Here is a 12,208-nt window from a genome sequence, read left to right on the forward strand (position 1 = left end):
TCGGTGCGAAAGGCCTCCCTGTTTCTTGTGTGTTTGAACTGGTGAGAAGTGTTTGGTAGCAACAGCAGGAGCCTTGGCTGGGGGAGCAGGGGGCTGAGCTGGTGAGGTCAGCTACAAGTGAGAAAAGCAGCAATCTCTGAAGTGTAATGTGGGGTTTTTTTAACTGTGATGGTGTTGATACTGATGGTGAAAGATTCAGCGTGGACGTGGAGCTCCTCAGTGAGCAGCTTGGCTTTGTGTTAAGCAGTATTTTCATCACGGCCATACACAGAGGTTAGGGAAGATGCCTTTGGGTGCAGACAATAAAAACCTACTCCCTTGTGATCATTGCCCTCTCACTTCTTCTTTCTGATAAACAGGAAGGGGGGTTGTTGGCCCAGAATTAACAAAGACTTAGATGAACCTGACGCATCTACTTAAAAAGTTCATTGGGTGTATTATGCACAGATAACTGTTGTTGTCTGTGGAAGTCAGAGCCACAGAGATGTGCAAGCTGGGGGTGTCTGCTCTTCTCTAGACACACATATTGGTTAGTGTGGTGCTGAAGTCAGATGGGGTTCTGGTCTGACTTGGTGTGGCTTGTGTTTATCATGACTGTCATCGCCCTTGTTACTTCTGAGGATGCAGGTCCCTCTTAACTGCCCGTTGAGCCTGGGAGCTATGGCAGAGACTGAGGAGGACACATAGAGTTGTATGGAAGTATTACAGGGGTGTTCCCACTCTCACTTGAACTCCCTTTGCAGCAGGCTCTTCCCCTTATACCACTCCTAAGGTATGTCTTCTCTCCTGTGTCTGTGCTGCAGGAAAATGGGAGTGCCCATGGCATCAGTGTGATGTGTGTGGTAAGGAAGCAGCTTCCTTCTGCGAGATGTGCCCCAGGTCCTTCTGCAAGCAGCACCGGGAAGGCATGCTCTTCATCTCCAAGCTGGATGGACGTTTATGCTGCACAGAGCATGATCCCTGTGGGCCTAACCCTCTAGAGCCAGGAGAAATTCGTGAGTATGTGCCTTCCATAGGAGCCCTGGCTAACGGCGAGGACACCCAGCCACCTGAGCAGCCACCTGCAGACACAGACCTGAGCGTTGAGCCTGTGGACAGCTTACCTCAGCCTGTGGCCCTCAGACTGCAGTCACCAGAAAAGCCCCCTGCTACCCTAGCACTGAGGCTGCCGCCGTCAGACAAGCCCCCCACCACCGTAGCCCTGAGGTTGCAGCCGTCAAACAAGCCCCCCACCACCCTGGCCCTCAGGCTGCCTCCGCCAGACAAACCGCCAGCCACCCTGGCGCTGAGACTGCCACCATCAAATAAACCCCCCACCACCTTGTCACTGAGGCTGAAGCCATCCAACAAACCCCCCACCACCCTCTCGCTTCGGTTGCAGCCTTCAGACAAACCTCCCACCACCCTGTCGCTCCGCCTGCAGCCGTCAGACAGGCCCCAGGCTGCCCTGTCCCTAAGGCTGCAGTCAGAGAAGCAACCCATCATCGTAGCGCTGAGGCCTCAGGAGCCTGACAAACCTCCCACCAACGCGGTGCTGTGGCCACTGGATGAGTCCTCCAGTGATGCCTCACAGCCTCATCTGTCGAGCAAATCTCCTCCAGGAACTCCACACTCCTTGGACGAGTCGCTTGTTACTGCTGGTGCCCTGCAGCTCCAGCTGTCTGATGAGTCTCCTGCTGACCCCGGGGTCTTGGGGTTATTGGACAAGTCCCTCATTGACACCAGGACCCAGCAGCCTGAGCTGCTGGATGAATTCCCAACGAAATGCCTGCATCCTCAACTGTCAGACAGACTTCTTGCTGTAGCAGGGACCCTGCAGTCCCAGACAGTGGAAGAGCCTCTTGTGGCCGATCAGCCTCAGCCATCAGACAGAGCTTCTGCCCAGAGCCCACAGCTTCGGTCTGTGGAAGAGGCTCCCAGCTCCTTGGTGCCGCAGGTCCCAGCATCAGAGATGGCTCCTGGTCCTGGGGTGCTGTGGCCTCTGCCCCTTGAAAACGTCCCCAGCTCCCTGGTCTCGCGGATCCTGCCCATGGAGAAGGCTTCTGGATCAGCTGTGTCACGGCCCCCACCTCCAGAGAAGGCTTCCTTCTCCGGGGCAGTGCGGGTCCCAGCCATGGAGAACGCTCCAAGCCCTGGGACACCCCGTATCCTGCCTCTGGAGAAGGCTCCTGCCTCAGGGATGTCACGGATCTTGTCCGCAGAGAAGGCTCCCAGCTTAGGGGCACCGCGGCCCCTGCCTCCAGAGAAGGCTCCTGGCTCCCGGTCACCGCATGTCCTGCCCATGGAGAAGGCCCTTGGCTCAGGGGCCCTGCGGATCCCGCTCACACAGAAGGCGCTCACTCCCGGGGTGCTGCGATCCCTGCCTCCGGAGAAGGGTGCTGACTCTGGGGCCCTGCGGGTCCTGCCTCCAGAGAAGGCTCTTGGCTCTGGAGTAGCTCGGCCTCAGCTCTTGGAGAGGCCCCTCACTCTCACAGCCCCGTGGCCTCAGCCATCGGACAAGCTGGCAGCTGCTGTGGCTCCTCGGCCTCAAGCCTTGGACAAGCCTCCAGCCGTGTCAGCTCCGAGGCTGTTGCTGTCGGAGAAGGCACTGCGGCCTGTCGACCAGAACGCGCAGCCGAAGGAGAGAGGAGCCCCAGTTGTGGAGCTGAGTCCCCAGCAGAAAGAGAGGACCATGTTAGCTGGCGAGCAAATCTCTTGGTCTGCTGGGAAAGTGGTGACACATGTCGGACAGGTACCTTGGCCTACGGAGAAACTACAGACACATGAGCAGACCCACTGGCCCACTGCAAAAGCCCTGACTCTTGCAGAGCAGCCTCTCCGGACAGCAGAGAAACTACCAGAGCAGACCCTTCAGCCCAGCTGGGAAGTGGCCTCAGCCCCTGCAGAGCAAACCCCTTGGACATCAGAGAGATTGCGTGCGTTTGAGCAGACCCCTCGGCCAGCCAGGGAAGCACCGGTGCCCCCAGAGCAGATGCAGTGGCTTGTCACGAACATTCAGACAATTGACCAGATTCCTTGGCTGAGTGGAAAAGCACAGACTCCTCGGGGGCAGGACCCTTTGCCTGAACAAAACACAGCGCTAGCCCGTAACCAGGATTCTGTCTGTCGTGAGTTGGCCGACTCAGAGCCAAAGTGAGGTTGGTGAATATGGGAGGCAGGTTTCAGTCTTTTAATGTTTAGGGAGGGGGAATCTTCTTTTTTTTTTTTTTTTTTTTTTTTTTTTTTTTTTTTTTTTTAATTCACTTCCCTGAGCCCAGCCCCTAACCCATGCACATCCCATCCATATTCTCTCGTGACATGAGCAAGGACATTCATTTCAGTCTGAGTGTGGTCCAGCCAAAGGGAGAGAGCATCCGTGACCTTTTCCTCTTCCTTTTACAAATGGTAAAGCTGAAATAAAGACTCCACTCTGGGTAAAAATCTCCAATTCCATTGAAATGGTCACATTACTTGATCCAGCGTGTTCGAGCTCCAGGTCTGATTTGTAGCTGGGTTCCCAGGTACAGCTAGGGGCCTTGCTCTTTTTACTGTATTTAGAGGAAGCAGATCAGTCAGGCTGCCCTGGGACTGGAGATGTTTAGGGATCAGGCGGTGAGCAGTCAGGTGTACGCCCTTGCTGGACTGTCTAGAAGCAGGGAAGGGGGTTATCTGTCATCTGCCCAGGTCTCTGTCCCTGCAGGATGTTGCTTTGCGAGGTTTGTCCATATGTTCACTGGGACGTGCTGCGTGTGTGGTTCACTGAAGGACAGGTATCATCTCCAGCTGAGCTGGGAGAGGAGCCCGCTGCACTTGCTCAGTGCAGTTTTCTCCAGCAATAGACAATATCTATTCAGGCTCCTTTGTATAAAGCTGTGACTGGCTAGGCCTGATAAACGGGGAATCTGAAGGAGGTCAGGGCAAAAAGAGATCTTGGAAGAAGCCATCTGGCAGTTTTTTCATTCTTGTGTCTTAATCCTTTAGCACAGGATATGTAGAGTGTTTCCTGCACTTGAAAACATTGTGACCTATAAAGCAGCAATAGCAGAGTAGGGCAGAGTGGGTTTTCCGCAAGGTGCTGAGCACCACCCTGGCAGGGTGGTGGTTCTCCCTCTCAAAGTTCCATCCACTCTCTCTTGACCTCTGTCGTCACGGTGAGCCAGCAGACTGAACAGACTTTTCTCCCCTTGCCTCAGAGGTGTTCAGGACATGGTCGCACCACGCCTGCTCTTCCCAGCAGCAGGATGCGCTGCCGAGCTGCACGTGAAGCCTGTACCGTTCTCTACACAGCGCAGAGGCAAGGGTGCCGTAGCTGTTATCAGGACCCATCTTGACACCTTCCCCTTGGGTAGCTTCTGGCTTAACTCTTCTACAACCAAAGGAGACTTGAATTAACTGGACTGTGTTGGAGTGTGTGTGTGTGTGTGTGTGTGCGTGCGCATGTGTGTCCTTCCAACTGAAAAGTAGTTCTCACACTGGAACACGGTGGGCTCCGGCAGCTGGCTGGCTTTCTTTTTTCCTCTTCTCCCTTTTCCAGTTAAGGAGATGTTTAGTACCTGGTGGTCATCAGTCTGGTGTCCAGACTAGGCCTGCTGAAAGGTGTTTGCTCAAGCATTGAGGCAGAAGTTCAGTTGGCTATGGTACTGGTGGAGCGAGTGGTAGAGTCCCAGGGACCTGCAGAGTGGCATCTTGTGACCCCTGGCACCCTCGCAGGCAGGAGGACAGGCCTCCCTGGGCGGCACTGCTCGGCCCGGATGGGGTCGGCATCCTGCTGAGGAAGCACTGCTGACCAGCACTCTCCCACTCTCACAACACGTTACCTCTGTGGTTTGCCTGAGCTTGGCTGATCCAGGTGCCTCAGCCGCGGATCTCCGTGCCCGCCCCCAGTCCCACGCGCAGCTCCAGTGTATCCCTCTCCTTCCAGGCAGACCCGTAGGTCCCTCCCCAGAAAGGGAGCGTGCCGCTCCAGGCTGACCCTCTCCCTCCAGTGTGGGGGCAGGTCCTTGTTCCCACCTGGCTTGCAAGTGCTTCCAGAGCAGACAGTCATGAGCTTTGCAATTTTCTATGAAGGGAGGCAGACACTTGTACCAAGACAAATCCCGATCCATCTCCTTTCCTGATGTATGCACCCCAAGACAACATCCTGCTGTAAAGGCTGGGTGTGCTGGGCACAAGGGGACGTTACCAGTGCTATGGTGCATCTCTTCTCTAGTCCGAATCATTTCAGATCCTTTGTAGAATAGCTAGTGACTTCAAAAAGCTTTATGGCTTATGGAAACTTACTGTTTAATGTTTTTTTCCGGGAAGACTGGCAGGTTAGTTCCTGCTTGTTGCTGAAACTGGGGAAATGCAAGCAGCTTGCGTTTCTGCGTGACTCCTGCAAAAAGGGAATCGGGACAACTCCTCAGAGCCATTGAGAGAGAAGATGATCTAAGGGCATTCATTAACTTTTTTAAACAAAATTTAAAAAAAAACGGTAATGACGTTCAGTATATTAAGTATTTATCATGTGTGAGAATGAAAATAAATCTTGAATTTACATTTATAGGCCTTCCCATGAGCTGGACTTAGTCATGTAGATTGTGTAAGTAGGGTTACCTCCGTGCCAGCCACCCAGCCAGCTACAGCTATAACCAGAAAGGTATCTGCACTGCTCTGTCCACCTCCGCTTCGCATTGTCACGTGTTAACTAGTTATTTGTTTCATGAAAAAATAAACTGTGAATATTTTTGGTGCAGGCTTTTTTAAATCTGTAAAATGGAGAAGTTCTCAATGAATTCTCATAAGTGCAGGTTTGAAAAAAATAACTTCATTAAATTGTGTGCTCACATTGTAGGGTGAGGTTCACGGCAGCAGCAGCCTTTCATGCAGCAGGCTCTTAGCCAAAAGCTTGTTTTGAACAGTAAACGTGGATTGAACTGTTGCATGGCATTTCAGACCCACAGCCTTATTCCTCCATACCCCACGTCTCTTGTCTCCCTTCATGCCTTTTCCATGAGGATCCAGGTTTCACGCTTGCTACCTTCTAGCTACTGTCAGAAAGTTGACTTCAGTGTAACTGGGAGGCTGCTCAGTAAAATTGGCGTTTGGAAACTTCATTGAAGGAGGAAGCCAGGAAGCTGCTTTTTCCTCCTTGCCCTCCCTGGGCGATGCTCTGTCAGATCAGGTTGGCTTTTTCAGGCACGCGGGGCTTGTGGAGGCAGTAGTGGTTCTGTTAGGAATGACAGGCTGCTGGGTCACATCAACAAGATGGGCAAGGCCTGACCAGGTGTGGAGATAGGTCCTGGCAGCCCTACCCTGCCCCACCTGCCTTCATCCACAGGGAGCGTGAGCATGGGAAGAGAAACAGCTCCAGGCAACAAACCCCTCATGAAGGAAATGTGGGCTTCTTCAGCACTTGAGGTTACTTGCTGTTGGTGGTGGCTGGTAGCACTGCCATGGAGGAGAGGGAGATGTCTGTACTGAAGTAGTTGGGTTCATTTTTTGCAGTTCATTACTGTCTTTGGAGCTTAGCCAGTTTGAATCACTGAGGTTTGTTAAGGTAGAGGAAAGCAGCAGATAACATACCCCTGGCTGACCGCTCCTGTAGAAGAGAGACTGCTGCAGCCCTGCTCTGACTTCTGCGAGACCTTGTGCTGGGCTTGTCCAGCTTTGCTGCAGCTCTCTGGCCAAGGTCATGGTGCTTTTTTGATGGGTTGGAGGGGTCTGATCACTCGGCTGCTAACAGTCTCAGGTCAGCTCTAACTGCACCCAAGGTGGGTGAGAGGTGACTCCTGTGTTTATTCACTGTTGTGTGGAGAGTTGTAGAAGCAGTATCAAGGGTGTCGTCATTTCTGCTTAGAGCTGTGTCCGTTTCCCTGCTGTCTCAGAGAGGCTCACAGGAACTTCCCAGTTTCATGAGCCCATTCCTGCTTGTAGGAATGGTTCTCCTTCCCAGTTCTGGAGGGGAAGTGAAGGATTTGCTCCCATACAAATGCTTCGCTGGTCAACTCTTGCTGTCAGGGTAGCCTGGCTGCCCCTGCTCCAAGCAGTGGCTTGGGGTCCCTGGCTGTGACCTCTGTCCTGCAGCAGGACCCGCTTCAGTGGTGGAGTTCCATGGTGGGCAGGAGAGTTCCAGTTGATCTTTGGTGATGGAGGAGCTCTGGTGAGGGTGATGGTGTGGTCAGGGACTTTCATGGGCATGTCCTGCCTGCCCAGGCAGGAGAGGAGGAGCCACTGCAGGGCCCGTGGGACGCATGGGCAGGAGGGAAGCAAGCACAGGCCACTGTCCTGCGTGGCTTGTCCCATCTGCACCAGCTCACAGGGCTGGTGCCTGCTATCAGTCAGGGCTCTGGTGAATCTAGCAAAGTGGCCACTGTAAGGGATAGTCAATCCCCTACTGCACATCTTCAGATACTAACTAGCTCATGGTAGCTTGCTTTATTGCTATTCTCAAGTTAAAACTTTTCCTATTTAACAAAAAAACCCACAAGAACAAGATTCACTCCACAATGCACAAAGTATCCAGGTGGTACTGTGGGAGCATGCATTGTAATTCAGGGTTAAACCCTGCACAGGCTTCGCTTTGAAGGTGTGGTTGTTACTAAAATTGAGGAGATGAGATAATTGAATCTAAAGGACAGTAAGGGGAGACAATGTGGATTGAGTGTGCTAGAAGAGCTTCAGCTCAATTTTACAGAAAAAAATGAAGAAAAAGGAAGAAAAAGCAGCCCTAACCTTGATGCACCTCAGCAGCGGTTTAACCTGAGCACGCTGTGGATGTATGCTGCTCCTACCTGGATGCCACAGCCAGTGTTGTGACAGGGCAGGGGAGTTTGAGAAACCTCAGACCTTCAACACCTTCTGGTTATTTTTAATTTCAGCCTTAACTTCTGATTTTGCTTGATGTTTGGAATAACCGTAATTGTAACCTGCTTGTAATGTGCTTTGCCCTAAATTACTGATGAGGCTTTCAGCCTCTACCAGCCAGTGAGTGTTAAAGCGAAGTGGCAAACAGTGCAGCTACTCTTGAGAGTAAAAAGGGGGCCGGTGAGGGCTCATGCTGTGTTTGACAGCCTGGACTTTGTCCACACTAATTACTCCCCTGTGATAGTGATAATGCAAGTGGCAGCAATTGCAGCTGAGGCTGTGCCTCTTGCAGCAGCATGGCCAGGCTGATGGGATGCTGGGGACTCCCAAGGCCTGGGAGATGGGATGCTGGAGCCTGGGGACCTCTCTGCCACTTGCCTGGCTTCAGCAGGAGTCTTGCCTGCAGGGTGGCAGTGCCCTTGCTTAGCAGGAGGTGGGAAAAGGCAAGATTTCTGCTCAGAGTCCTCCACGAGTCATCTAAGGAAAGTCGGGTGCAGGGGAACAGCATGCATCAGCTTGGGCTGGAGAAGTGGCAGTGATGGACAGTCCCTACAGCACTGAATCTACCTCCTAGGGAAATCTGAGAAATGGGTGTTGCTATGTCCTATTTCAAGGTAAAGTTTTAATCAGTTTGCCCTTGGCAAAGCACTTGGGCTATTGTGGTGCTATTGTAAACCGTTCGGCAGCTTAGCACAGTAGGGCTGAACTCACGGCTCTTGGCCCGCGGGCTGGAGGTTTCTTCGCCGGCTGAATCCTGTCCCCCTGTAGCTGGGGCTGGGCTTTGGCACATGTGATGGAAACAGGACAAGGTGTGACTCGGTTCCTTTGATTTATGATGGCTTTGAGACTCAAACCAGTGTGCCAGTGGGGCCCCGTGGGTGTAGGGAGCGAGTGGAGCCACGTGAAGCAAGGCAGGTGTCCGCTAACTGCATGTTCTTTGTGTCCGTTTGGTACTGAGCTGGTTTCAGTTTTTGTTTTTTTCTGATGTTTCCGAGTTGTTGACTTCAAGGAACTGGGTTTTGTGTATTTTTTTAGACACTGGGAACTTGTTAAAAGGAAAAGCAGCAGCACCGGGAGGCTCAAGGTGGAGCGTGGCTGGAGCTGAGGGCGGCCCAGGCCAGCGTGGGTGGGAGGTCAGATGTGTCAGCGGTGGCTGGCGCAGGCAGGGAGCAGCTCTCCCTGCGACAGGCAGAAGCCTTCCAGCGCCCGTGCTCCCGGCCCTGCTTAACTGTGGTGCTGAGTTCACCGCCCCGCCAGCCTGCTCGCCTCCGAGACACCGAACGTGTCCGATACTGCGCCTGGCTTTGACTGTCCCCTGCCACCCTCCGGTGCCACGTGCTCTTGGCTGCGGTTCTGCCTGCCGGCTAGGCCGGGGGTCCCAGGGGTGTGGCGGCCCTGGCTGCCCTCTCCCCCCTCCTCGGGGCTGGGGAGGAAGGACATGGGGGGCCACCCGTAGCAGTGGCATAAGTTGTGCTGAAGCTGTGAGCGGGAAGTTTGCTCAGAGGTGGAGAAGCCTTGCTGTGAGCAGCCCCACACTGCGCCCTGCCCCCACGGAGGTTTGTTTGCAGCAGAGGGGAGTTCCCCGCAGGATCCCACCCCCCTCAGGGTCCCACCCCCCCGACACGGTGGGAGTTGAGGTGCCTGGCTGAGGCGGGGGCTGGCCGGAGCTGCGGGCGGGTGCTGGGGTGGTGGCCGGCGTGAGCACTGTGGGGGACGCAGGGGTGGTTGGCCCTGGCTGGGACTCACCTGTCAGTTCCAAGCGGAGATGCCAGGTGAGAGAAACCTACATATTTCCAGCATGTATATTATTTTTAGAAGAGGGAGAGGGGAGAGTCTTGGACCATTGATTACTTTCATTTTGCTCCCCTTAGACTGTTGGCTGTGTATGTGAAACTTATAATGAAATGAGGGTGGCCCTGCCCAGGTGCTCCCAGAACATGTACTGTAATTCTTTGTATATAGAAGAAAAAAAATTACTGTAAAGTAAAGTTTAACTTTACTCTCGACGTCCTCTTGTTGTTTGTCTCACCAAGCGGGGGATGCGGGGGGAGCCTGGCTGTGCCCAGACACCCAGGGCAGGGAGGGGAGAACCCCAACAGCCTTGCAGGCAGGGGACAGCTCAGACCACAATGCGTTTTATTTACATTGTACACGAGAGAAGACGCTTAAATAAATCTGCAAAGAATCAGGCAGCATCTCCGAGAGAATAAGTTAATAGCCACCGCTGGGCCACAGCAGTGACGGGGGGGAAGTGGCTCCCGCAGACACCGGCTGGCAGGGAGAGGGTCCCCAGGGGTGACAGCCCGCGGCTCCCGGCACCGCAGGAGGCTCCTGGCACTGCAGGGCAGCCCTCCGCCGCCCCGCACACCAGGACAAGAGCAGTCTGCAGTGCCGCTGTGTTGCGGACGGGCCCGTACAGCTAAAACACAGCAGGTAAAAACCCAGAGGAGTCTGGCACATGCTGGCTGCCCAGCTGGCAGCAGCAGTTCCCTTTTGACAGGAGGTCTCAGTGGTGGCAGCAGCTGTAGAAGTAGGCACCGCTCCTCTGGCCCAGGTCAACGCCCTTCTCCTCTGGAAGAGAGCAGGGGTGGCAGGCTGCCAGCACGTCCACCCCGTGAAGTGGAATCCGTGTGGGAGCCCAAAAGCTGCTGGTCCCAGGCCTGGGCCCTGACGGGTCCCTTGGGGAGGGGTTCAGTGCCCCTGCAGAGCAGCAGTGAGGCTCATGGCCACGGCATGGCCCAGGGCTGCAGGCATAGCCCGGCTGAGCACGCCTGGACAGGCCTGGTGTAGGGCTGAGAGCCAGTCCTAGCTCCTGGCTGCCTGTTTGCCAAAGGCCACTTGTGGCCCAGTTGGGCAGACGTGCTGAGCCTGGCCTGGGTCGGGATGACGCCATGACAGGACCCAAGCTCTGCAGGACAATCCCTGACCGCAGCAGCCCCAGAGAGCAGGGAGGTGAGGAAGGGTCAGACCCAGCAGCACTCATCCTCCGCACCCTCTCCAGGGGCACGTGCACCCCCTGGCACAGGAGAAGGTATTTGGGGAGGGATGGGTCCTGCCTGCTCACCTGTCATCACCTGGAAGGCAGTGAAGTGGACGTAGTCTTCGGCCACCTTCTGGAACAGCTCATCTGGGGACAGAACGGGCAGGGTGGCTGTGGGCAGCCCCACCACCAGGCACAGATTCCCCCCCTGCCCCAGGTCCTGCTTGGGCAGGGGCACAGCTGGCAGCGAGAGGGCTACTCACCCACACTCTGGCCTGTCTTGCTAGAGGTCTCGAAGAGCTCTGCCTTGATTTCTGAAACAAGGGCCTGGGTTAGTGCCTGCTGCAGGTGCAGGATATGGCCCCATGGGCTCAGCTCCCCCCTCTGGAGTCACCCCTTGAGCACAGCGGCCAACAGCAGGGGCCAGGGCAGGGCCCCACACTCGCTGCCCTGCTGCCCTGCCTGTGTCAGGACAGGCTGTGCCCAGGGAGGTCCCTGGCAGAGCTGATGCCTCACCGCACCAGGAGCCCTGGAGCCACCAGGACGAGGGCAGAGCCCCTCGCGCATCCCAGGCGCACACAGATGCGGCAGCTTTTTCCCCCCTCGCTCCGCACCGGGGAGCCTAGGAAGGGTTGTCACCGCCCAGCTGCGAGCATCCTGGCCCCATGCAGTGCCCGGCCATACCGTCAGCGTAATCCTGCACATCGTGGAAGTCGACCCCCCTCTTCCTCCTGTCCTCTTCCAGGAGGTCACTCTTGGTGCCGCACAGGTAGATCCGGCAGCCCTGTGGCAGGCAGAGGGGGGAGGAGGAAAGTGCCGACAGGCCCAGCACTGCCACCAGCTCCCCTTGCCCTCCAGCGAGGCTTGATGGCCCCCCTGCCCCCCCCGTACCTCCTCACAGTTCTGCAGCTCATTCACCCAGAACTTGGCACGTTGGAAACTGCTGCTGTCGGTGAGATCTGGGGGAGAGGGGTCAGGGTTTGCCCCCTCCCTCATGCGCCTGCCCGCCACCACCCCAGCCCGTGGCCTTCACGGCCGCCAGCTCCCTCCTCACCCCACAGCACTGTGCCCTCACCGTAGCAGACGACGGCGGCCCGTGCCCCACGGTAGTAGATGCGGCTCATGGCCTCGTAGCGCTCCGAGCCGGCCGTGTCCTGGGGGATGACAGGGAAGCGCTCAGGTGTGGGGGGCGGTTTTGGGGGTCCCCTCATGTCAGGGGGGTGGCCGGGCATGGTGCTGGGGTGCTGGCACTGCCCCTGCGCTTACCCAGATGCCCAGGGTCACCGTCTGGTCCCCCACAGACATCACCTTGGCCACGAAGGCGGCCCCGATCGTCTGGAAGAAAAGCAGGAGCGATGGGACCGGCCCGGGGCCGTGGCGGGGGCCTGCACAGGGATGTGGAGC

At 55.8% G+C, this 12,208-nt stretch overlaps 2 protein-coding genes across 4 annotated transcripts in view; one reads left to right on the forward strand and one right to left on the reverse strand.

The window, feature by feature from the left end:
• The window catches only part of NSD1 (nuclear receptor binding SET domain protein 1), a 45,862-nt gene extending 38,181 nt beyond the window's left edge, over window positions 1-7,681 (forward strand). For 2 of the 3 annotated variants that reach the window (XM_026858281.1, XM_026858282.1), the window contains exon 21: window positions 804-7,681. In XM_026858281.1, the coding sequence (XP_026714082.1) occupies window positions 804-3,136 (2,333 nt within the window). In that variant the 3' untranslated portion in view covers window positions 3,137-7,681. The remainder of the gene's footprint in view (window positions 1-803) is intronic. The other variant, XM_026858280.1, reaches the window with a different exon arrangement.
• A 2,256-nt stretch (window positions 7,682-9,937) lies between these two features.
• RAB24 (RAB24, member RAS oncogene family) lies at window positions 9,938-12,186 on the reverse strand. Its single transcript, XM_026858283.1, has 7 exons — window positions 12,071-12,186; window positions 11,880-11,958; window positions 11,696-11,763; window positions 11,489-11,588; window positions 11,068-11,118; window positions 10,889-10,951; window positions 9,938-10,395 (listed from the first exon to the last, which is right to left on the reverse strand). Exons 1-7 carry the CDS (start codon window positions 12,107-12,109, stop codon window positions 10,331-10,333), a joined length of 465 nt encoding a protein of 154 aa, XP_026714084.1. The 5' UTR covers window positions 12,110-12,186; the 3' UTR covers window positions 9,938-10,330.
• Between the last annotated feature and the right edge of the window lie 22 nt (window positions 12,187-12,208).

The sequence above is a fragment of the Athene cunicularia genome (assembly GCF_003259725.1).
Source record: "Athene cunicularia isolate RWA chromosome 13 unlocalized genomic scaffold, athCun1 chr13_part1, whole genome shotgun sequence".
NCBI lineage: Eukaryota > Metazoa > Chordata > Aves > Strigiformes > Strigidae > Athene > Athene cunicularia.

Bases quoted from the DNA above. Each gene is read 5' to 3' on its own strand.
- RAB24 (XM_026858283.1), bottom strand. From the start codon at position 12,109: ATGTCTGTGGGGGACCAGACGGTGACCCTGGGCATCTGG. The intron at 11,764-11,879 runs GTGAGGGCACAG...CCTCTCCCCCAG, and splicing joins GGCCGCCGTCGTCTGCTACG to ATCTCACCGACAGCAGCAGT. The intron at 11,119-11,488 runs GTATGGCCGGGC...CCCTTGTTTCAG, and splicing joins TGTGCAGGATTACGCTGACG to AAATCAAGGCAGAGCTCTTC.